Source organism: Sitodiplosis mosellana, unplaced genomic scaffold, assembly GCF_009176505.1.
Source record: "Sitodiplosis mosellana isolate CC-2019 unplaced genomic scaffold, AAFC_SMos_1.0 Smas_scaffold_6226, whole genome shotgun sequence".
In the NCBI taxonomy this organism is placed as follows: domain Eukaryota; kingdom Metazoa; phylum Arthropoda; class Insecta; order Diptera; family Cecidomyiidae; genus Sitodiplosis; species Sitodiplosis mosellana.
In genome coordinates this window covers 5,242,280-5,267,579 of record NW_022601467.1, presented here as the reverse complement: position 1 = coordinate 5,267,579, position 25,300 = coordinate 5,242,280, and the positions used below count along the sequence as shown (strand labels likewise).

Below are 25,300 nucleotides of genomic sequence, written 5' to 3'. Positions count from 1 at the left end.
GAGAGAGAGAGAGAGAGAGAGAGAGAGAGAGAGAGAGAGAGAGAGAGTCAAAAACAATGCAGCAACACTTTAGGAATGGTATGCATTGGGAAAGCGCATTTTGTATTTAGTCGAAATGGTGGCTATATACGTTCCGTAATCTCAGCACATGCAATTTCTTATCGCAAAACAAGCCTCATTGCTGCAGTGTGTGACACATTACTAATGAAATATTGATATAAGATAAAACGGTGCGGGCGCAATAAAGTATCAATTAGCCAAGAGTTCAATTATGAATATGGTAATCATTTTGATGAGAATTGTTCAGCGATAGCGCAGAGCGAAATTTACATTTTTATCAATCAAGTTGTGTGTGTGTGTGTTTGAGTGGTTTACGGCCGATTCCATGTCATTTTTCATATCATTTTACTCCTACCGATTCAATTGGAATTTCATTTGTTTTTTATTTCTTCTTTGAATAGCGTCCAGTATTTTTTTTTCTCTTTTTTCAACGAAATACTTCCAAACAACTTTCGATGAACTAGGATATGAATTTTTGATCATTCCATTTAGGGAGTCAAAGTCGAAGAGTGAGTGCTGATTTAATATATACTTTGTAAATGTTGAAACCACACAAAATTCGGAAGTGAACAAAAGGACAGGGGGAGTACAAATCATTATTTTTGTAAAACGCTTCGATTTGAAAATGTTTCGAAAAACCATTGTACGAGATTGACCCACATTTAACTCCTACACAAACAATTGAAACAAAGTAAATTTCGATGCGTCATATTTTTTTTTCTTCCTTTCGCCCGAGCACTCCTCCTCACTCTGTATTTTTCTCTCTACCTAATTTCCGTGTTTGGAATTGAAATGCGTGAAAGAGTGGTAAGGGCTCGAATAAACGGTGTTATTTTTTCGCTGTGAAATGTTCCGTAAACAAAATGACAATAACGCCCGGCAAACACGATAACGGTTATTTTCCAACCATTTGGGAAATGAAATGAATTTTTATTTCCATAAGTATGTGTATTTAGAACGGACGAAAAGTGGATAAACACTTCATTGGAACGGCGTTTATTGTAATGGTGTATCATTTAAAAAGTTGATGATGAGCTGCCTTGTCACATATATATATATTACTGTGAGTGGATGGAATCACGAAGCAAACGGATATTTTGGAATTTGACATGTGAAATGTATAATTTTCCGGCTTTCAAACCGAGTATCGACGGCCAAGTCGAGCTATGCAACTAAAGAGAGTGGTAGATAGAATGGAACAAAAACAAACACCTAAATATTTATCATCGTTTTAACCCCATTCTATAATGAATCTTTTTTTCTGTTTACGTTTTACACATTTTTTCCACTGTTATTCCATCATAATTTTGAATCTGAACAGTATTTACTTGAATTCACTTTTTTCCCTCGGTTTTCTGACGTGATTATTGTTTAAACTAAAACAAAAGCAACAAAAGAATAGTCAACCGCCAATTATGGCCGAGAAAATGTATGCAAACAAATAGAAAAAATGATCTTTTAAATGCAATTTATTGGAATTCATCCGAGGAATTTTTCAACGAAGTAACTTTTCAACATTTTAATAGCGCCTGAAAAAACACCTAGAAATTGTTGGAACACTTCCGACACGGAAAACTCAATAGTGGTAGTTCATGTTTAAAATCAGCACTGTTTGGCATGCAATTTCGAATTCTTAGCGTTTTGATTTCAATTATGATGGAAGGAAATGCTTTAAAATTCGCTCAATCATTCCATGATGTGGTTCTTTCTGCTTCTTCTTGCGAGCGCGCCATAGAAAATCGTTGTGAAAATGGACGGAAGTGGAAAATTATTCAAAAGTTAAGTAAATGTTTGCATTTTATTTGATTTTTCACACGCAAACCAATTTCGTCTTTCGACGGAATTGCCGTCAAACAAAAATGACATTATGAAAGCGTACAATGTTTAATTGATCAAATTGGCTGTATCGGCAGCAACGCACACACACACACACACACACAGTTCGTAGCGGGTCTTTCCGACGAAAGAAAACAAACTGAATCCGAATTTGTATTTGCTTTAATTGATTTTTCTCATTGCAGAACGGAATACACACGCTTCAAGCGATTCCATTTCGAATGGAAAAATGCGCTCACGAGCGCTGACATCAAAGGCCAAATAGCTCAGCATGCCCTGTTCATTCCGAGCATAGCGTGAATAAATGAATGAATGTTGTTTTAAGCGCCCACTTTTCCATCCCATTCCAATTAGAGTGCAGTTTATTTAGTTTTCAACGTCAACTTCCTAGTTGATACTGTTGTTATTTGACTTTTATGCGCTCTCACACTCTATTCCATTTTCTCCAATGGTTCCGATGGTTCCGATTGAATCCGTGGATTTTGTAGGCGTTCGAATGAGAAATTGTACTTTATACAAATTATAATTTGTATCGACTTTTATCCGATGGATTTATTAATTTCGTCGCATTTGCGTGTGCGTACAAAGTATTGAAATTGGCAAAGAAATGAGTTGAGACGAAAGCACTTGCTTCGATTGTTGGCCATTGATGTGCAGCACTTATGGTTCATGAATGCTTCATCACTTGTTTTCGAAAGCAAACAAATCAAATGTTTTCCTTTCACAATTCCTTGATCACATCTTGAGCACATAAACTCAATGGAAAATCACGTCCAACGTTGGAATACAGTTCGATTTATTATGCTATTGACATTGTGTTTATGCAATATTCAAGTATTCAAGTCGATGTTATTATGTATTCCATTTTGAGTTTCAAACGAAAATCACAATTTGCCCCTGCTGGCGTGTTTTCTCTTTGACGCCTCGCTTCGCATCATAAAACCATCCACATAATTATTCAATTTTCTTTTGATTAATGCAACGTTATCGAAAACCTTTCATTATGGTTGCGTGACACACCGCGGTGATTTGACGAAACAAACACACAGAGCTGGAGTAAGAGAGAGAGAGAGAGAGAGAGAGAGAGAGAGAGAGACTCATACATCCATTCATGGCAAAATGTAATCAATTAATGTTGATTAATTGAAACGGGAATGTAAATAAACTTATACAATAAACCATTCGAGTCCATTCTGTTGGTCTAGCAAGTGGAATCCTTTTGAGCACGAAAAGAGTGAGAGTGAGAGTAAGAGAGGAATGGTCTTTGAGCTACATCTCACATTACATGGCCAGGGATTGAACTTCAAAGTTCGCTGAGCATCGGGTCCAAGTGTTAACGTCTATAAGATTGGACAAATATTTGAAGTGTCACACCAGCCGCGATGAGTTATCTGTATTCTTTTTCTTTTTTTTCCAATGATCGATGGTGGACGACAGAAAAATGCATTTAAGTCGCGTTATGTTTATGGTTCAGTGAATTTCTAACCGATTACCATAATTAATTAAACCAGAAAACACCTAATCTTCTTGTTAACAACTCTTTTCAATCACATTTACACCAAAACCAACCGCATACACACACAAAAAAAAATTGTGTAGCAACCGAGAACACACCAGAATAGAAATGTAATCATGAACATTTCGCACTGAGATATTTCTATTCAAGTGAGAAACCATACAAAGTTGTGGTTTCAAAAGTCGTGTCATATTTTATGTAATAATTAACATGTAGTCAGTTCTATGACCCCACAGCGAATACAAATCCACGTGACAAAAGGAATGGAAAAAAACTTACACAGAAATCGTCGTGCGGATTATGAAATGCGTCTCTGATTACTTTTCATGCAAAGCGCGCAAATGACAGAGAGAGAGAGAGAGAGAGAGAGAGAAGTGTGAGAAGTGTGAGAAGATCCATTTCTTCAACATAAAAGGGATCAGACATGTGACAATGATATCACAAGACATTTCAAGCATATTCTTTCGCCATATTTTTCATGACACTTGATCCGGTGCATGTGATTTATCGGAAACTATTGACAGCGCCGAGAATAACCACAAAGAAATTGCTTTTGACATTATGCAGGAAGCAAAAGAGAACAGAATAAAGAGAGAAAGAGAGAGAGAGAGAGAGAGATAGAAAAAACACTTTCGAACGATTACATGAGCACGTCTCGAGATATGAATAAGTCAATCGGTTTCATGACATCGTTTATTTGTTTCAGTCTGCCACCGTTTTGAAAGTCGAAGATTCGCATTTTCCGTGTGCTCGATTGAATATGAGAGTGGAATATACACAGAAGCCTTTTGAGTGCATTTTTTTAAAATGCAAAATCATGATTGATTCATCATTTCGCCGAAGAGCGGCGAAATGGGGCTCAAAATGATGAGCTAGACAAAAATTCAATTGTACATCGTGATATAAGCGGAAAATCCTTTTCTACGTTGATCATTTCATGTCGTTCCGTGCCGAGCCCATGTGGTCTTCGCCAAATGGAAATCTTATAAGTTTTTCTTCGAGAAAGGGGAAGGTACAATTTCTACATCCGTGTTGACAACATATCCATTGGAAAGTAAATCCTTTAAAACGATGATGTGAGGTAAAAAAGGATAGACAGATGCTTAGACGTACAATGTGCCATAAGCTGCTTAGGCATATATCTAATTTTGTCGAATTATATTTTTGATCTCATGCACAATATGAAAACCAATAATCATGAGCCAGGTTTTTAATAGAGTTTTTTGGCCTCGCATTATCCCAAGACCATGAAAATATTGCAGTTGAACGATTTCCCGGTGTTATAAACCATTCTGATGCACAGTATCAATTTATTTTTGAGGAATTTAGTATTCAACAATGTTCCCTTTCAAATGACTTTGATTCAGTGGCCGTAGTGATTAAGCCCATTTGCTACCAAATTGTCCATAGGAAATTTCCGGAAAATCGAATATTGATTGGAACAACATGTCAATCAATCCATTGCGTTTCGAACGCTCAAGGTTAGATGCTTCTATCTCATCATTGGGGATTTTGGGTGAACTATATAACTATGAAAGAGTTCAAATTAAATAAATTGTTTTTTATTTGGTTAAAAATGCAGTTATATTAGGGGCTTCCGTGGTGTATTCTACTGGAAATTCTTCTTGCGACCATGCATATTCACATGGTCAGCAATTTTGAGAATTTTTTTTCTACATGTATGAAATCTTTTTATTCGCCCTATATTCACTCGATTTAGTACGGGTTAAATAATTTTGGGATTTGGTTTTAGAAAATCAAATGAAAATTATTCATCAAGTCAAGGTAACTTTTCTTTCAAATTTATATTTCATTGCGATGCTCGGAACGAAGCCGAAGCATGGTACTTTTGTGAATTTTTCAAAAAGTTTTGCTTTTTCAAAAAAACGATTGTTAAAAATAAAAAATAAAATAAACAAATATATTTTATGAATTCTGATTGTGTTTTAATTCTTCTACTTTTTTTCTATTTACATTCCATTGCACTTCGATCGATTTTTGAAGTAAGTATATGATGCGTTTTCTGGTTTAAAAATCTCTCTCTCTCTCTCTCTCTCTCTCTCTCTCTCTCTCTCTGCCGCGTTGCTTAATTCGAAACAAAAAGAAGTTTTATCAATTTTAAGATTCATTAAAGATACAGCGTTTGATTGCACCACCGCTATTCATCATTGTGACTCACTCGGGGGAATGTGCGATTGTATTACTCGGATGCGGAAAATCGAACTGAAATCATTAATCGAGCAGATAAATGGAGTCGAATTTCATTGTGTTGTATCAAGTGAATTGGTGAAGAATCGTCGGAACGATAAAAAAAAATCGCTCGGAAAATGATTCGATTTCGATAAAATATGCCTTTGCAGATGAATAATGTGTGTGTGTTTGTGCTGAGCGAATGAACTGCAGAGCAGTATTTGAAGTGAACCGAGAATGAAGATCGGATAGTAGAAGTAAACGAGTGGAGGTTGTCGCAATGGCAATCGTCGTCGCAGACTCTATTGTCAGCGAATGCAATTGCCAAAAAGGAATTTGTACAATAAACATATCCGCAAATAGAGAAATGGAACGCATTCATCTTAATAGATTCAATTATCGTCTTCCGATCAAAAGTAATTTATCTTTGTTTGCTTTATTCTTTGTTTTGACGATGCTTTACGCGATGCGATGCGATGTGTATACGATTTAGATGGTATTGGCCCTAAGTGTGTCTGTGCATTGAATGTCGGTTCAAAGTCTTTCGCTTTATTGACTCAGTTTGCTCGGCACATTCATGCGGCGGAGCATCGGTATGATATCGCGGCTTTTTGCAATCAGCACACAAATGTGTATTATGTGGCTCTTCACACTTGGCGAAATGTATCGTAATATTTGATTCGAATCATCTCACTGGTATTCACCAGAAAAGTGCAAACAAAAGAACCAAAACCATACAATAAATGACATTACACATGCACATTGTGATATTGTGGAAATAAATCAGTCGCAACCATAATGTGACAGCAATATCATTTACTTGCAAAGAATGCACGCTTAGAGAAGAAAAAACCATTTCCAAAGATAGAATGTGTAGTTGTGTTGAACTGTGGATAGGGAGTGAGAAAGAGACGGTGAAGGAAAGAGGATTTTTCCAAGGACATTACTATTTTATAGATGCAACTGAGATATCATTTTATTGAGCGTTCAGAGTCATTTACACCGAAAACCGATTCGAAATTCCCATAAGATTCGATTTAAACATGGAAATTTCGTATTTTTCAACATTTTATACTCACTTTGACTATAGTCCAACTCACCGAATCTCTATCAAAATAGATATATTTGAAATGTGTGATTTAAATTGGTTATTAATCTGTCCGTTGTAAAATGATGCGATCTGGAATGCGATAGTCAACATTCCTTATTTGCTGGTGGCACATTGGCGAAACTGAAAGAAAAAAAAATAACACAAACGAACGACGATGCCAAGAGTTGAAAACGAGTTTTACTAATTGCATGCACCTTCGCCTACTGCGAGATCAATATATACGTGATGATGATAATTTCACTTGCTTTGAATGGAACATAATAATTTTTATCATTCACATTGCTATCTCGTGCACAACATCTCTTCGCAATTTATATACCGTTTCGATTTCGATCATTTACATCGCTCAGCCCATTCCAATCGTTAATAATCTTATTTTGAGCTCCTCCCGATCAAATGCACGCACAATTAAAATGATCGTTTATTTTTTTAAGAGAAAATTGCAAGAAAATAAACGAATCGAAACCTAGTTTGTGCATTCATAGTGAATGGAAAAGCGCCGTTCAGCCATGTATCATTTGGTGTTCGTTTGAATGTAAGCAACTGGAACTAAGACTATGCCAACACCAACTGAATGCAACCGGAGAGACACACGCAACACAATTCGAACATCCGAAAGCGAACATTAAAATCAATTTATCGAAACGTGCACCATTTACGGTTCTCGGGTTTCGGTGTGATGCGCTGCACTGTGCTGCTTTTCGCTCGGTGCCTACACTGCACTGGCTCGACAAATCGAATCTAGTGACAAAACTCTCAACGATCATAATGAATCGCATTCAAAAAGCATTTATTGAATTGGAATGCATTTCGCATTTGAAATACTATCCTCATTACAACGAAATCGTAATCGATAAACAGTACATTGATTAAAGGAATCGCTAATGTTGCCTTCGTTTTTGTTGTACTGCTTCCCAGCCTCTCTTTTTCTCGCTCTCTCTCTCTTTCTCTCTCTCTCTCTCTCTCTCTCTCCGTCGTTTTGAAATTTCAATTTCCAGTTTCCTTAGTGTGTCGTTCCGTTTGTGAGCGCGAGCTAAGCACGAAGAGAACACGGATGATTAAATATCGTGTTCGTTTTGGTATGTGTCCATGGTTTGCTTGCTACTCGCTGTTAGCTGTTCATTATAACGTAATAACACAGTGCAACATTTTTAAAAAAGTTTTAGACAATAGAGTAGTGACTATACTGGGGCGTTAGTACTATCTGAGATATGAAAAACCCCAACTGCGTTTTGAAAGTTCTGTTGGCGTTTTCGTTTTATCGAACTACGTGTTTTTTTCCTATAATGGATTTTTGGCAAAGTTGACTTCTTCAATTTTTGGTCCATAAATCACTTAGTATTGGTGATAGCGCATTGCTGTCTTGAGCAAAGTTGTTGGTAAAAGTCCAATAAACAAATTTTATTAACAAACTTTACCCGAAAAATGAAGTTTTGTAAGTGCTTCAGGGCAAAATGTCGGTTTTTTTGCCAATTTATTCAATTTTTCGACTCTAACTCGCAAAGTGATCGATTTTTTGGCCATTTTCTTTGACAATTTTGTAGCCAACGCAAAATTAAACAATTCGTCTTCAAATATCAATCTAAAAAAATCATGTTTTATCAACTTTATTAGCTAAGAAACACATTTATGTACCATTTTTTCTTCAATTTTCCACTATTTATCAAAAACAAGAGCTCATTATAATTTTTTTAGCTGTTTATTACTCATATGTTTTCCACTAAATTTCATTTTCATCTTGTTTAACGAAAAAACACAAACAACGGCTAATACAGAAATTCGGGCTAATTACAATTAGCCCGACTGACAGCTGAAGTCATTCTGACAGCTATGCGCGGCGAAATGAGGTGTCAAACATATTTGACACGATTGTCAAAACCATTTGTATTGTTTTGCAACAGCGTCAACATATTGTGAAATTCATATCGTTTTGAAATTATTCTTATTAGAAATAGAAATTCGTGTTTTATTCAATTCAAATAAGTAAAACTCCAAATTTAAAAATCTAACGAAACAATGGAACACACTCAATATTATAGCGACATCTATTATTAAAATAGCTTGTAGTAAACGCATTCATAGCATTTCACTGTAGTTGCGATGTTACCTATTAAATTCCCCTGTGGTATGTAGTTAACAAGTGTCAACATGAATGTGTCAGTACTACAAGGGAACTTAATAGGAAACATCGCAACTACAGGAAAATGCTATAAATGCATTTACTACAAGCTATTTTAATAATAGATGTCGCTATAATATTGAGTGTGAAGGGTGCAATGCAAACATAAATACTTTCTGCTATGTGTGTGGTGAGTTCACACCGGAGGACACGCGCAAACAACGTTCTAAGAAGAACCTTGGCATCATAGGTTCTGACACCAAAAAATTCAAGCCAAAAATTCAAGGGGGGGTCAAAAAAATCAATTCTATCTAGTGTAAATTTCTTCCCGAAAAAAATTGCTGACCGGGGGGGGTGATCCGCAATTTCGAATTTGAAGAGCAAAAAAAAAAAAGGTCCTCGCTTTCAAAAATCGATTCTATCTAGTGTAAAACCGGTATCCAGACAAAAGTGAGGTCTAAAACAACAAAAAAGGTCCGAACATGGCAACGGGTCCAAAAAAATCGTTGGGGGTCAAATTTTTCCAGGGGGGGTCAGGATCAACGAGATCAGACTATGTCAGAACCTATGCTTGGCATTAATAAAGATTTCAAAGAAGTGTACAATCAGTATTTCGATCAGACAGTGATTGAAAATGTCAATTGGGTGCCAAACAAAGTGTGCTCTACGTGTTACGTTGGTCTTTTCAAATGGCTGAACAACGAACAAACACAAATGCGCTTTGGTACCCATTTCATCCATCAATTTCTTGACATCAGAACAATATGCAAAATGGCGATCTTTTGGATCAACCACAAAACGTTTGTTTATTGAACTTTTACCAACAACTTTGCTCAAGACAGCAATGCGCTATCACCAATACTAAGTGATTTATGGACCAAAAATTGAAGAAGTCAACTTTGCCAAAAAACCATTATAGGAAAAAAACACGTAGGTCGATAAAACGAAAACGCCAACGGAACTTTCAAAACGCAGTTGGGGTTTTTCATATCTCAGGGAGTACTAACGCCCCAGTATAGTCACTACTCTATTGTCTGACCAGTGTTGCACTGTGTAATTACAAGCCAAAGAATAAATTGCAACATTATTGAATATAATTAAAGACTTGTTTCGTGCTGTTGCTGTGTATTCTGTATACACACAGTGCCTGTTTTGTAGAACCATTTATTTGTTTGCTTGCTCGATTTCAATTTCTTTTTTTTTTAGATTAACTTTATCCAGTGTCGCGCTTTTGCGTGTATACACAGTTACAGAAGGACGATATGATTGGATTTCAACTTTTTCCATTTTGGTTGCTTTTTGTTATTCACTCTCTCTCTCTCTCCTTGCCAGCGCACAATCAGCGCTGAGATATTGTAAGCGATTTTATGCACGCTTGATATTGTAAGCATTACCAATCAGATATTTCGATGTTATAGGAAAATTCACAGGGCCTGACTTCGTTGTACGATTAAAAGAATCGGTCAAAATTTCATTGACTAAAAATGTAGCTAAAAATTCGGTGTTTTTTTCTTCATGGTATCATTTTAATGAATGACGAATATTCAATTTCAAAACCAACGATAAATTTAATCTTTTTACAAGAATATCCCGAATTTCATAATCTCTCCCCCTCAATCTAGCCTGCAATTAATTGTTACCTCGGGCTCACATTGTACTCAGATCAATTGAACACTATTTTCGATATCACTCCCTCTGTGCACCAAATCCATTTAGGCCAACCCTGTTCACAAGCTACGCTGTGCATTCGCTGGTTGGTTCGTTCGGTAGCAGTGAGCTGCGCGACATGAATCAAGTCGACCCAGTCTACAATTTCATATGTAAATATAATAATTACTAAAATGGCAATTAATTTTGTTTACTTTATTTATTAGTCGCGCGATGCGATTAACCACGGCGTATTCGATTGATGCAAAAGCACAAAGAGCACAAACCATCCACTGCATTGAACGTAGTAATTATGTATTGTCAATCGAAAAAGTTTGCAATCGTGAGAGTTTTTGTATTAAGAGGAAATTAATTAAAATATGCAATTATTTGCACACAAAAGCGGCGGACAGGGAAAAAAAGACAGATCGAAGCTCAATGAAAATATCTCTCTCTCTCTCTCTCTCTCTCTCTCTCTCTCTCTCTCTCTCTCTGTGAGAGTTTTAGTGTATGTATTTGTGCTGAGTGTATGAGTTTGGATGGTGAAGAGTGCTCAAACGATGTGTTCAAATGATAATTCATAGCGACTAAACGATTTGCATATTCTGCAAGTATGGAAAATTGCGACAGCCGCACAAAGTGAGAGAATGGAATCGATGCGAAAACGAAGCACAGTGGTATCTTTAATTAGTGCACCGCGTAACATACGATGGAAACGGTTTCAATGCACATCGACAGTTCCACCGGCGAATAGTGGAATCGATGATTCCCGATTATTTGCAATTTTCTTAGGCAGACACAAGAAGCAATGTGGCATACAGAGGCACACACGTTCATGATCAGCGCTTTAGACGCAGCCTGAATATGAATAGTTGCTTATCAGTTTGAACGAAAATTGTTGAATCATCAATACCATCACATCTTCTTCACAACATTAATCGATTAAATGTTTGAGTTTTGTGAATATCAACGTTGTGTGGCAAAATGCCTCACTTTCATAATCCCCATTTGCAACGTTTGAAAATTTGAGCGCTTCCGTTTGCATTTGGTTTTGATCATCTTGATACGATATGGATCGAAAAATGCAACCCGAATGCTGCGCGCACGCATTCGGCACAACTTCAAAAAGATAAATCATTTTTCGCACCTTCGAATAACCAGGGAAACGACGTCGATTTCGGAATTGAGTTGCTTGAACATCCATCCATCTCTTTCTCGCACTCTTTCTCTCTATCTCTGCCAAAAACCTCATTCGTTTTATTGATGCGGATCTACTAATTCGTAAACAACGTTGCAACGTTGGTTTCTATCTGCATATGACGCACTTGTATCCATTTCAAGTATGTGTAAATTATTCAATAGATTGAAAGTAACAATCGAGTTGCATTTTGCACAAAATTTGCAATGCCAAGGCTTAGCTACTCTTTCTATCGCATCCACAGCAAGCAAGTGGCCACAGAATTCGAATATTGTAAACCGAAATAAGTTCCCTCTGCGGTTGGCATCAATATGAGAGAACCACGTACAATTTGCAACCAACCAAGCATCGAATGCATCGATGGGAGAGAGAGGGAGAGAGGGAGAAAGACAGAGAGACAGAGTCTTTTTGGTAATGTCTAGCCAATTTCCAATATTGGTAAACCGTCGTACCGTTTAAAGCATCGCACAAGAAAGAGATAGACACGTTTGCAAGTGAGGTAATGTGATGTGAAACCTCAATTTACATTTTATTCTACGAAAAATATGCGGCAACTACAATTTCGAGATTCAGCTCTCAATGCCAAATTGAAATTCTCTCTTTCTCTGTTTCATTTTAAAAGGTTTAATCCTTACAATGAATTACGTCGTTGCCGATTGGACTGGTTGGCTGGCTGGGTTTCATGTGTCATTGTAATCGGCGTTATCGTCTGCATTTGTAGATATAATGTGTTTTACGTCTATTAAACTGTGTCCCATCTGAATCGTCTCTTAATTGCCACACATTTATGGCAACTAATATGGCTTTCTGGGCTCAAGTATATGCATACAGTGATCGGTGTATATATTTTTAGATTTTTTTCACAGTATTCTCTCCATAGCAAGAAGTGACACTTTCTCAACTGCAACGTTTTTATTTTAACTTAAAATTTCCAACTCATAATAAAGTTCAGCGAAGAACTAAAAAAAAGTTAATTTCATGATCAGATGTGAAAATGTAAAATTGATTCATGCCAAATCGACTCGTGCATTCTCTACTCTGTTTTTGGTCTTGTTGTAAAATGGAACGAAGCGAGCGGTGCTCATTTGCATTCATATCTAAATGGCTGATGAAAGCACATTGCAACATTTATTAATTCGAAATATATCGAAGACTAATTACCGTGCCGATAATTGCATGCGATCAGATCATTGTCGATATATTCGCAACGCAAATGCAATATATGTTAATTACTTCCAATGGAGCATATCACCGCACTTAAGTAGCCAATTTATATTGAATTTTCGTCGCGTATACCGAATCGGTCGGTCGATATATGCACAATTATAGGACCTATTAAAACAATTTTATAATATTTATATTAAAAAAAAATCATCAAATTATATCTATTATTAATAACTCATTAATTAACTTACCATAAGATTTTTAATATTTTTATCTATTTTTGGTGGTTCAATATTAATATGATTTATTTTTCCTTTTTTTAATTTAATTTTGTTAAGATTAAATTTTAAATTATTAACATTAATAATTAATATATTTATATATTAAAATTTTATAATTTAAAATTATTTAGTGAAATAATATAAATTTTAATGAAAAATATTATTATTTAAACGATTGATATTCTTTTTTTATTATTAATTAAAATTGTTAAAGAAATATAAATTAATTAGAATTAATTAATTCATTAATATTATTAACAGTAATATACCTCTTTTTGGTTTTAATAAAACATATTCTCGAATTAAAAAGATTTATTTAATTATAAATTTTATTGTAATATAAATATAAATAATAATTTTATTGAAATGAAATATATTTTTTATTTGGTATTTGAGCAGGAATAATTGGAACTAATTAAAAAATCTTTAATTTCCAAAATTAAAATTTTAAATAAACTATTTAATTTAAAATAAAATAAGATGGAGGTAATAATCAAAATCTTATATTAAATTTATATTTATTGAAAATTTAATTTATGTTAAAATTGTTCACGCTGTAAATGGAGTTTTGTAAAAACAACAATGTGCGCCAAAAATTTGCATGTAAATCGATTTACAGGATCCTTTGCTGGTTTGGAATGCATGTGTGTGTGTGTGGTTGTGTATGCAGATGAAATTGTTTATCGTTGGAAATTCATCTGAATTTCACAAGATGATTACAATCAATCTACAATGTGCCTTAAGACTGGCAAACATCTCTCTCGAGACATTCTGGAATTAGTGCACACGGCAACATTCAACGGCACATACTCACAACGATTTTTATTATATGGCCAATACCAATAAGATTGAAATGGCAAACCAAAAATGCAACACACACCGATGTGTCTCTTTCTCTCCTTATCCGTTGACAAATGAAATTTATCGTTGGCATCGATGGCGTTGCCATTGTAAGCATTGTAACCGATTTCGAAATACTTGAGAAAATTTATTATTTATCCGAATGCATTTCATCCCAAAATCAACTGATTTTAATTATGAAATATCTATTCAATTCGTCTGAATAACATATTTGCTGTTGGCAAATATCGTGTCGGTCTTCAATAAACATACACACACACACATACAGAGAGAGAGAGAGAGAGAGATAGAGCGACAGAGTCGCACTCACAATTCATTTCGATGCTAAAACAGCAGATTTTGTTTGGTTTTCTAGTGGAGATTTTCGATGAAAATCCGAAATGAATCATAAATATTTTCCGAAACGCTTGAATAAAGTGGGTAAGTTACACCTTAACAAATGAATGACAGAATGAAAACAAGCAAATGTGGTGAAACACTTGCACAAATAGATCTGCATTCAGCATACTTGCCATTCATGTGCTCACCCTTCCAGCATTACACACAGGCATTGCGCGCATTCAATAATTGTTGGCTTATTGCGAAAAATAGTCTCTTAGGACCCCCGAGCAAATTGTTCAGAGCCAAACCAAATGAAGTATGATTTTAAAACCAATGCCAAATCAAACACACACACACACACACACACATTTGCCTGCATTTAATGATTATCCGGTGCTTCTGTATCGCTCACGCTCCGTGAATGATAAGCCATTGAAATCAATGCAACCCTTCTCGGTTATTTTCGGCCACTAAATACGCATAAAAGGGGAATTGTCATCATCATCTCACACTCGGTTCGCTCACTTCTTCTCGCACATCTTCCTAAATCACAAACGCACATAATCCCAAACTGTAATAATTTATATTGCTTTATCATCAATTCGGATTCGTTCGGTAAACCCAATATACAACCATATATATAAAATTGTAGTCGGTGTAAACGCCGAATTGAAATCGTACACATCAGAAATGCATAAATATAATCAATGGACACGCATTGCCGCCGTAAAACACACTTCTACCCACATTGAATTGATGAATTCTTCTTGAGATAATTGGTGTTCGGTCGTTCGGAAGACCATGCCATGATAAAATGTCATCATCATCATGTTGGCTATCTTGACATTGTTTGCATTTACTATCAGCTTTTTCGCTGTGCACTCTCCTCTCTCCATTTAATGCATAGTGTACACACGGCATTGTGTATTCGGTTACAGGCCATTCAATTGGAATGGAAAAATGCTGGCAACAACTTTGACTCATAATCTCAACACTCGATGTTATTGTACACGCTCTCTTTCTCTCTGCCTCCCTCCCTCTCTACGTTCCACAACACTTTTGCCCGAAATTGGTTGTGCCAAAATCACATCGGTGCAGCATGAAAATTGATATCGAATTTGTTTTTGTTTCTACACCCAATTAACTAGTTTAATTGGTTGAATGTGTCTGTAAATAAATAAATTTTTGTGGTTGGGTTCCGTGTTCTGAGCGCGATGTTTTTTTATCCATGTTTCATCAGCATTTTCAATTTCAACGAGAGCCGCCAAATAAAGAGAGAGGCCAGAACAAAAACAAAACCAGCTGCATGTTTATGACCAAGTGAATGTTTTTCTTTGGATTATTCGTTGAACTGCAGAGAAACTGCATCGGTGATAAGCGCTTTCTGCTGCATAAACATCAGCTCAAGCTCAAAATTGAAATAATGAACAATTACCACAATTTTTCGGTTCCGCTACTGGCCAGCCAATCCAAATGTGTATTGCTTTTTATTTTCTTTATTCATGAACATAATAAAATTAAATGCGGCTTGTATATCATAATCATTATCGACGTATTCAATACGCATTTATTCGCTGTCAATTGTCTGTTGTTTTTTTTTCGGCGCAGCATTGAACAATTTCGCACATTTCACGGTATAGCAACAAGAACAGCAGAAAAAATCTACTTAATTTGGCAATATTCATATGTTGATTGAAAATTCATTAAACAGCACAGGTTGAAAATAAATGGTACAAATTGTAAATTGTTCATATTCAAACTCGAATAAGCGATTTCATACGAAAACAAAAATATTTCATCACGTACTCTGGGATTTTTTTCCGCTTCTTCGAGCCAATTGTGGCCGGGGAGGAGCGAACGAGAAGCGGTGAGGAGGAGGAAATAAATTAATTTTTCCAATTGTTAAGCGTGAATGAAATAAATTCGTGAAATTGAGAATGCATCGACGAACGGACGGATGATTGTATCGATTATATTGGCATATAAATCGAGTGTTATTTTTGGATTTTGTTGTTGAATTTGTTTGTTGTTTTTTTTTCTGCTGCGCTTCGTTTCGTCCATTTTTTTAGCCGTTGTTGCTCTCCATTTCTGTTGCAATTTATTTTGGCAACGACAACAGATTGGGTCAACATACCTGTTTTGTTGTATGGCCATGTTTTCTCGCATTTAATCTGTGTGCTGTGTTGCATCATACGATGCTGTTCATAACGTAATTCAATTCAATTCGAAATGTTGCACGCCTGAAATGGTTGTGTATGTTGTTGGCGAAAATGAATCCCTGGGTTTTCATTTCAAATTGAATTCATTAGCCGTTTGAATGCAGCACAATCACTGACCACTATCTATTGTGCACCAATCACACACAACATCCGATTCCATTTCGAATCCACGGGCAGGCACACAAGCAAGAACCCGATGTTTTGATCGCGATACCACTATTTTGATACAATCATAACATTGTTTGCACAATATTCTATTACGAAAATCTAATTGGGTCAAGGAACATGTGCGACATGTCGTGTATGTGTGTATGTGTTGTAATCGAATATTTATTTTTATTGCCGTTAAAGCGATAACCAATTTTTGTTTTTCGTCGATAATTTATCGTAAGACAATATCAATTTCTGGTCGATGCTACTCGATTTTGCGCGCACCCGAGCCTGGTCCGCGTTATAGGAGAGAAAATCGATGGGCGCGCAAGAATCTCACACTCTCTCGCCCGTTTATTATAAAACTGGCGGCGGTGGTGGTGTGACGGTGACGGTATCGAAACCAAAGAAAATCATTTCGTTCGATATCTTCTAATTCAATCGTAAGCTTTGGCCATATCTTTATGCCTCGACAAAATTGGATATTGGCGAAACGCAGACAGACAGATAGACCAAAGTGATAAGCATTGGGAAAATGAAAATTGAAAAAAGAAACTTTTTCGATTATAACTTACACAATTTTATGGTAGAGAACGGCTTTTGGCCACGCTTATGTGTGTGTGTGTGCGTGTTCAGGAGGAGTGGCATGTGTGTGTGCTTGCGATGAAGAGAGAGAGAGAGAGAGAGAGAGAGATAGAGAGAGAGAGAGAGAGAGAGAAAAACCGATGCGATTTTGGCAGTTCTCATCAGCAGTCTTTTTCTGGTCGACTTAGTTCAGTATGGTCTAACTAAAGTATAAATGATTCATTAGCGCTTGTGACAAGGATTTTCGTGCAAAACCAGCAAAACTATTGTATGGGCCATGGTAACAGACACTTTCATTTCATTTTCGTGATATCTGATCATATACATTAAGCAGTCAGAGCGAAGTAGATAGAGTCCAAAATCCAAATCATAGTTTCAATGTGGTCAAAAGCACATTTTTGTCCTAACTCCAATTTCGTAACAGTGGAAGCAATGCAAAACTTTTTAATTGATTTTATTTATTGGTAGTTATTGAAGCTGAAAGGCAGCAAACGGAAACAGTTCGTATGCGATGTGTGAGAAAAAGAAACCAATTTCGGAACAACAATTAATTTGCTGAAAGAAACTTTGATTATTCGATCAATGCAATGGTCTCGTTTCTTTCTTTTTTTGGGGATTTTAATTCAGTGGCATTGGAATTTTGTTTTCCATTGAAAACGCATTCGGAACTGATGAACGGTTGGTTGGTTGGTTGTGTTTGCGAGTACTGTATTTGCTCATAAAATGGTAAATCTGTCTCTGTGGGCTTCCGTAAGTGCAAAAGTGCAAAAACAGTGTGAAATGCTTTTATGGTTGCGATTCATTATCATTGAAAGACCAGTGGGTGATTTTACTGGCGCAAAGTGGTTTAGTTTATTGAAAAGTCCAGTGTGCACGCGCTGCACATAGTCCTGTACGATGCGACGAATTACACCAGTGTATTAAGCCATTTGCTCGTCGTGTGAACAAAATGTACTAAATGCGGAGGATGGCCAAAGTGAAAATACGTGTGCCGTACAGTGTTTTCATACGCGCGCGTAACGCCTGGAAACATTCCAACGAAAATTCTATCCACTTTCATTTCCATGCGTGCTCTGCTCCGTCTCCGCTGGTTGACATGGTGCCGTCTCTGTCGAACGCATCATTGTTATTGAAATGAAAGCATGTGCTGGGGATAGCAATATCCAAACAAAGTGGCTCAACCGTATACTATGCGCTCCGGAATACCGGTTTTCTGGCTTTAAACAAACCGTTTCAACCTTTTCGCAAACAGTGTGGAGCGAGCCTCCATAACGGCACATGCAACCAGGGAAATCTGTATGCAAATGAAATCACGATTCGAACCAAAAATTTCAAATGGAAATGGTTCGATTTTCATCATTTTCGATCCGTTCGAGAACATTTTCGCTTTGTTTTTTGTTCCTTCTCCTCGCTCTTTCTCATCTCCGACAAAAAGAAAAGAAATCCATTTCGGTTTCGGGCTGTTTTTATCAACTCACTATCAAATGGCCGTTTGACACTGAAATTGTTAATGATGTGCCATTTGACTGTAAAATGCGAAGATTAATTGCATGGCGAACAAATCCCCATCTCAATAATGACACTGTGTGTATTCGATCGGGCCCGATCCGAACCAAGTTGCGCTGCAGCTCGAATGCTTTAAAAGTTTTGCCATTTCATCGAAAAACCTTAAATCTTAATTAAATCATTAGTTTGAAGATAATAAAGTACTTTTGCTATTGTTGATGTCTTTGATTGTAGCGCATTCGGTCGTTTGCTTGCTTGTGGCTTTGCATGCGAATGACTGCGCCGCTTTACAGTTTGTCTGAAGTGAAAAAAAAATGGAAGGAGCGGAACAAACTATTAGAGTTCAATTTCATTTGGCGTTTCACATTCCAAGCGCAAACTTCGAGCAAAGTGATTCGTTAGCAACGCATTTTGTCTTCTGCAGTGCAACATAATAAATATCGTAGCCGTAAATTGACGGCTATAAGGAGAATTGAGCAGTAACACCCTCTAATTTGGAGCGTAGCGTTGAAAACGAGGGTGTGTTATTTTTACCCTGTTGGCCTGAATATTTATGATACCATTAGAAAAATCGCAAGCGCATTTAAATAAATGAATTGTTGACAATCAAAAGTCATGCAGATTCCCGAAACAAGCGGGAGGAGAGGAAGGGCGAGGAAACGAATGAAAGAATGAATAGGAAAAAAAATTTCGATACATAAAATAATTTATAATGAAATTATCAGATAGTGAGTCATATCGAGCGAGAGACACCCTCGCATAATCAACTATCTCCGACTGCTGCTGCTGCGTGGTGCATTCAGTGAGCGTGGCTCGTACAACAACACATTCAATCATGTTCGGAGGGCAGAGTACACAATTTCTGCACATCATAAGTTCCGTATGCCATGCAATCGCTGTAGTTTATTTACAATTTTATCTCGGCCGTAATTTGGTGGCAGCGGTCGTTATTGCATAGATTGTGGTGTGTGCCAGTGTGCCTATCGACAGTGGCATGGTGCTTGCAAGTGTGTACATTTTTGTTATTGCTTGCACGATGGTCTTCGTTTATTCATCGCGTCATTTTTTGTTTCTGGGATGTACGTGTGTTTTTCAATGCACTTGAAATATGTCATCCATATCCTTTTTTCGTGAGCGGCCCACTGAAACAAGTAGTTATTGAAAATATTTTACTCTTCCTCTTTCCATCGCTCGCTCTCTATTTATTCATTCTCGACTGCATGATGCGACCATTTCAATTTTCTAATGTTCGGCATGAAGCGGAAATCACAAACTGCATGATTTTTGTGCCCGTTGTGTGAGTGAGTGTGTGGGGGAGTTCCGAAGATGTGCACAACGCACTCACTCACACATTTTCAATAGATTGAAACATTAGATACATTCCGTTGAAAATGCAATAAATCGAGATGAAACAAGGCTGAAGAAAGACAACGGCAGCGCACAACAATGCCAAAATCCATTCTCTCAATTTGAAATGCATGTGATTTGTCGAATGAACAGCGTACGCTAGTGAAAAGCATTCACTGTCATTGCATTTGGAATACGCTTGAAATGTGTACATATTCGCATTTCGCAATTGCTCCCCACAATTTTGCGTTGCTTTGTTTTGTTTTGCGTTCATTTTACTCTTTGTCTTGGTCTTCGGCAATATAACTTTATAAGCGTATAAAATGTGGAATAAATGCGATTGAGTATTGTTTCCGTTCATGATCAGTGACTGTAACGATGCGCCGATTGAAATGAATGAGCGTCAAAGTGAGCGAGAACGAGCGAGAGAATGAGTGAATGGCACAACCGAAAATAAATCGAGTATAATAGTTTTCTGTTTTTGAATTGAGGATGTTTTCGGTTATAAATCGTGATTGCAACCATTTATTATGGAATGAATGGGGCATCATTTCTCAGTGTCGAATCGAAAAAGAGTCGAAATTCGTTCGGTATATTTAATGACAAGTCAATAGATATCCAGTGGCCTGGAAAGTATTCTGCCTTCACTCGATTTACATCGATTTTTCTTCTTTTTCTCTCTCCCGTAAAGCACTCCCCTACCACAAGTGTTTCCATTCATTTTGCTATGGAGTGCAGGTAAAACGTTTTTGACAAATAGGTACACCAATCTTAAAACACCTTCTAACAAAATATTCACTCTTCTTCGGTGCACTCCTTTTCTTTCCATCTAAATAGGCCAATTACATGATCGAAATTCGAAAAATCTGGATAAATACTCGAGTTCTGTGCGAGAGTGTTTGTGTGGAAATTCAAAAAGAAGGCATTTGCCCGCGAAGAATCAAATCACAAGCCAAACCGACAGACATCGTGAAACGTGTTATCAAATACAATTCTCCCCTCAAAATTATAACACATACACACAAATTATCGCACAGCTGAATTTTTAATACTAATTCCAAATAATGCACGAAACACGATTCCTCAAATATGCCCGAATATCAAGCGGCACTCGGTGTATCAGTTGTGTGTGTGTTTTTTCTCCATTCATTCGCACATTCACTCTCTCTCTCTCTCTCTCTCTCTCTCTCTCTCTCTCTATCACTCAACTGTTGGCGAAACTACAAATTTTCAATCCATTGTAATCGCTTGAATTGAATGTTCATTAATATTTATAAATTTTCTACGAGTCCCAAAAATAATCCCGGTCGAATGTGTGTGCATTACAAGTGCGTCAGTCTTGTGTATAGCGCACAGCTCGGGTTACAATGTCGTTTCGGTTTTTTGTTGGCCCAACCATGCCGTTCCGCGTTTCAGCATTGTGTATTCATCGATATACGTGAGATATGCAAAAAAGAGAACAAGCGAGAGAGCGCAAGAGCGAGAGAGCAAGAGATACACTGAAAATGCGAAGACCGAAAATTTGCAAAACGTGTAAAAAGAACCGTCTTTGAAGCGACTGCATATTTTCACAATACAATTCTATTGTGTGTGCGTGTGTACGGCTGTCTCTGTCTCTCGCTCTCGGTTTTTTCCATTTCCCATTCTGACACTTTCATTTCATCCCATTCCCCCTGTCTTCCCGATGTCATTTCGTTTTCTAAAGCAATTATTTAGTCACTGATTTATTTATGGACATGGAATAGAATAAAACAAGTCGGATGTCGATCAATAATATTGATGAATATTTTATGAGCAATCCAGTTAACTCTCGGTTGTCTTTTTTGGTTTGCCGTGCGTTTTTCACGTTTTCTCTTCGCATCGGCTCTTCATTTTTCGCCGTTGAATTTCGGACTGAAAAATATCATTTCGACAAATTCATCGTTTCGTTGTTGCCTTTGTTTTTTCTTCTTTTGCGCTTCTATCTGCCGAATGTTAAAATAAATTGTTCGTTTCGGTGACACATTCAGGAGTCATGGATGGGGGAAACATAATTAAATATAGAAATAAAATAGGTTTCAGTAAAATGAACTTTTTAACGCTGCTGCCGTCGCCGCCACTGCCGATTCATCAAGTCAAATGAAAAGATATCGTTTGCCTTTAAAATGCTTCAGATTGAAAGAAGAAGAAAAAACAATCAAAAGTCAAATGATTTCCGTAGATCGAATCAAAATGAACGAAACACGAAAACAGCAATTAATTGCGACAAAGCGGAAAAGAGAAAAAGAAGAAACATACGCACATGGACACCAGTGTTCGATACACAAGTCACCTGCCAGCAATTGAATTTGTTTGATGTTGTTTTTGCATCAAACGTTTTTTTTTTCTTCAGTTTTCGGTACTACTCGGCTGGTCATTGCAATTTCAGCACACATAATTTCGTTTAGAAACCGGTTATTCAAATGTTGATTCGCGCAGCCAATGACCACAGCGCACAGTTCATCAATCGATTCACTTGCATTTCCTTCTTGTTCAATGTTTTTTTTCTTTCGCTTCTTCTGCGTGGCAAATGAATTCAAGCGAATTTCAATGTTGAAACCTGAAACACACTACCTTTTATGGTGTGTACGCATTTTGCACACACGAAAAAAAAAACAAACCGGCAAAAATGTTAATGAGACCGAATATAACGAACGTTCATTTAAATGCATCGAAATTCTTTGCGCGTGTTTTTTTGCTGTGTATTTACATTGAAGGCAGGATAAAGGTGCATAAATGACTCAAATTATTTGGATGGAAAATTATAGGTGTTTCTTGTTTTTTTTTTTGTATGCTGTGCGGCGGAAAAAAACGTCATTCATTCGGATGAAACATGAATGCGCACGGTGCTCACGTTCGGCAAGCGGTGAAATATGATGAACAAGTGATGTAAAATTATGCAGTGTTCAGAGTGCAATTAAGGCGGGAAACAACCGATGGCCAGATACAAAGAATGGCACATGTTCATCTCTAATTTCGATTCGTTACAATGAACTCGAACTACTAATTATGTTGTCGTACGTGCGTAGCAATGCACTGTTGTTGGTTTTTTTTTTCTCCTGTTTGCCGCACTCTACATATTGCACAATTCGGTGTAATGGTCAGTTACAGAAATCACCGCCGTTCGGTATCTCGCTCAAAACTGACATTTCAAAAGAAATATTATTTTCACAATGCTGGCTTATGATAACCGAAGGGAAGTGTCACAACAAAGCGAACCATTCAATTTCAACGCTCTCTTTTTGATGTGTTTCTTCTAGTGCATTTACTGGTTGGGTCGCATGAATGATGAATGAACGCACCACTTGAACGGCAAAGAATGAATTTTTTCTTCTTTAAATTTGAGTTGCATGAATTCGGTTCATCATCAAATTGGTTGTATATATTCGAAATACTTGAGTAGCCTTTGGAATATTTGCGCACTTGAGCGTATGAAACGCTGAATTTTCATCTAAAGAAAGCCCTGAACTACAAAATGTACTGATTCTAAGTAACCATTGACAATGTGAAAAGTGATGAGGAACATTTCATTTCATTTCAATCAATATAATTATTTGTCTGAAGCCACCGCTGCCGCACGTTTCAACCAAAATATAAGGGAAAAAAGATCACAGCAGAAAGTTTAACAAAAAAGCAAGTGCACATTGGGAGCAAACATTGAATCACTTCAATTCTGATTTAAAATCAAACGGCACGAAGACATTTGTTTAGTCTTCCATCAATACACTCATCCTTATTGGTTGCTGTGCATGTGCATTCGTGCTCATTTGCTTGTGTCTGGTCTTGCGAAGCAACAGCCGTTGGCAAAATCAAGTGTTCGACCTCTTGAACGGTTCGACTGTATTGAAATAACAAAATAATAAACAATTTTCAATAACAAATTCAATTGCAGCGAGCGAACGGGCGAGCGAGAAAAATCGGCAGCGGTCCAAAGTAATTTGGTGTCAATCGAATCAGTTGTGAGTTGGCATTTGATTGAATGTGATCGTTTGCATGATTTGTAACAAGTGCATTTCGTATTTCAGTTATTGAAGTGGGAAAGATGGGGCGTACAGCGAAGGGAGCCGCTTCACGGCGTGGAAGTGAATCATCGAGCGGAAGTGACAGCAGTTTGGATTTCTTGGGACGTCCACCAAGCCATGATCCGAGCGAAAGTGGAAGCAGTGGAAGCACCGATTTTCTAGGACGTCCAGTAAGCCGTGACCCGAGCGAGTCAGCAAACGGATCCAAATCAGATGGAAATCAATCGGTAAATATGCAATGATGCATTCTTTCGTTTTTCAAAGTCAAAAACGACCGGGAATCATTTAAATTAATTTTCGAATGGAATTTCTCAAATTTCAAAAATTATTGGTTCAGCGTCGCGACCGAAAACAGACACGTCCACGACGACGAAGTCGAGTTTATGATGAAATGGTACGACTGCAGGACACGACCAATTTGCTGATTCCTCGGCGGCCATTCCAAATGCTTGTTCGCGAAGTTCTACAGAAATTTATGCCCGACGGTCGTATGCAAAGCTCCAGCTTGGAAGCGATACAAGAAGCTACGGAAGAATTCATTATACAATTGTTGGAAGACGGATATTTACTGGCACTTCATCGAAGTCGAGTCACATTGCTTCCAAAGGTAGTCCACCAATTTGTATCCATAAAAAGCAATTAATTAATTTGTATTGTTTTATCCACTTTTTTTTTCAAAGGATATCGATACAGTTTTGCTCATTGATCGTGCTCGTTCAATGTTCCGACCGCGGTGAAATGATTTCAAAGTGATCCAAGAGAAAACCGAAAATAAACATGCATTCGAACGATTGAATTGAGATTATTGTATCGTATTTTAATCGTCATATTGTTTGATCATAGGAAACACAAAATAAATGCCAAAATGTTCATGCACATTTGATGTGAAATCGTTTAATTGAATTATGTTTATTATCCTATCCCCAAAGCGTATTTGATTAATATTTCGCAATGTGATGGTTGAGTCTTTGATGAATTTTCGTACACTCATTTATCGCTCACTTAAGATCCATTAATGTGCTAATTTATAATTCACAAGGCGCGTTTACTGTGTGAGACACGAGATAAAGCGTTATAGGTAAAGGAAAATCCGCATTATCCGTATGTGGCTGAGGAATGGTAAGTACTTTGTGAAATTAATCCACGAGC

General features: G+C 37.0%; 1 protein-coding gene across 3 annotated transcripts; it reads left to right on the top strand.

Moving 5' to 3' along the window:
- The first annotated feature begins 23,691 nt into the window (after positions 1–23,691).
- Positions 23,692–25,012, top strand: LOC129578301 (uncharacterized). Of its 3 annotated transcripts, none has more exons than XM_055466631.1 (5): positions 23,692–23,944; positions 24,022–24,088; positions 24,155–24,378; positions 24,489–24,758; positions 24,832–25,012. In XM_055466631.1, exons 3-5 carry the CDS (start codon positions 24,172–24,174, stop codon positions 24,886–24,888), a joined length of 534 nt encoding a protein of 177 aa, XP_055322606.1. In that variant the 5' UTR covers positions 23,692–23,944; positions 24,022–24,088; positions 24,155–24,171; the 3' UTR covers positions 24,889–25,012. The 3 variants fall into 3 exon arrangements, with proteins under 3 accessions (XP_055322606.1, XP_055322604.1, XP_055322605.1); XM_055466629.1 differs by having other exon boundaries at positions 23,692–23,961; XM_055466630.1 differs by having other exon boundaries at positions 23,692–23,969.
- Positions 25,013–25,300: the final 288 nt, after the last annotated feature.

What these genes read in the sequence shown, in the direction of transcription:
- LOC129578301 (XM_055466631.1), top strand. Translation starts at nt 24,172, where the DNA reads ATGGGGCGTACAGCGAAGGGAGCCGCTTCACGGCGTGGAAGTGAATCA. An exon ending in AATCAGATGGAAATCAATCG is followed by an intron (nt 24,379 to 24,488) that starts GTAAATATGCAA and finishes TTATTGGTTCAG; the next exon opens with CGTCGCGACCGAAAACAGAC. An exon ending in GAGTCACATTGCTTCCAAAG is followed by an intron (nt 24,759 to 24,831) that starts GTAGTCCACCAA and finishes TTTTTTTCAAAG; the next exon opens with GATATCGATACAGTTTTGCT.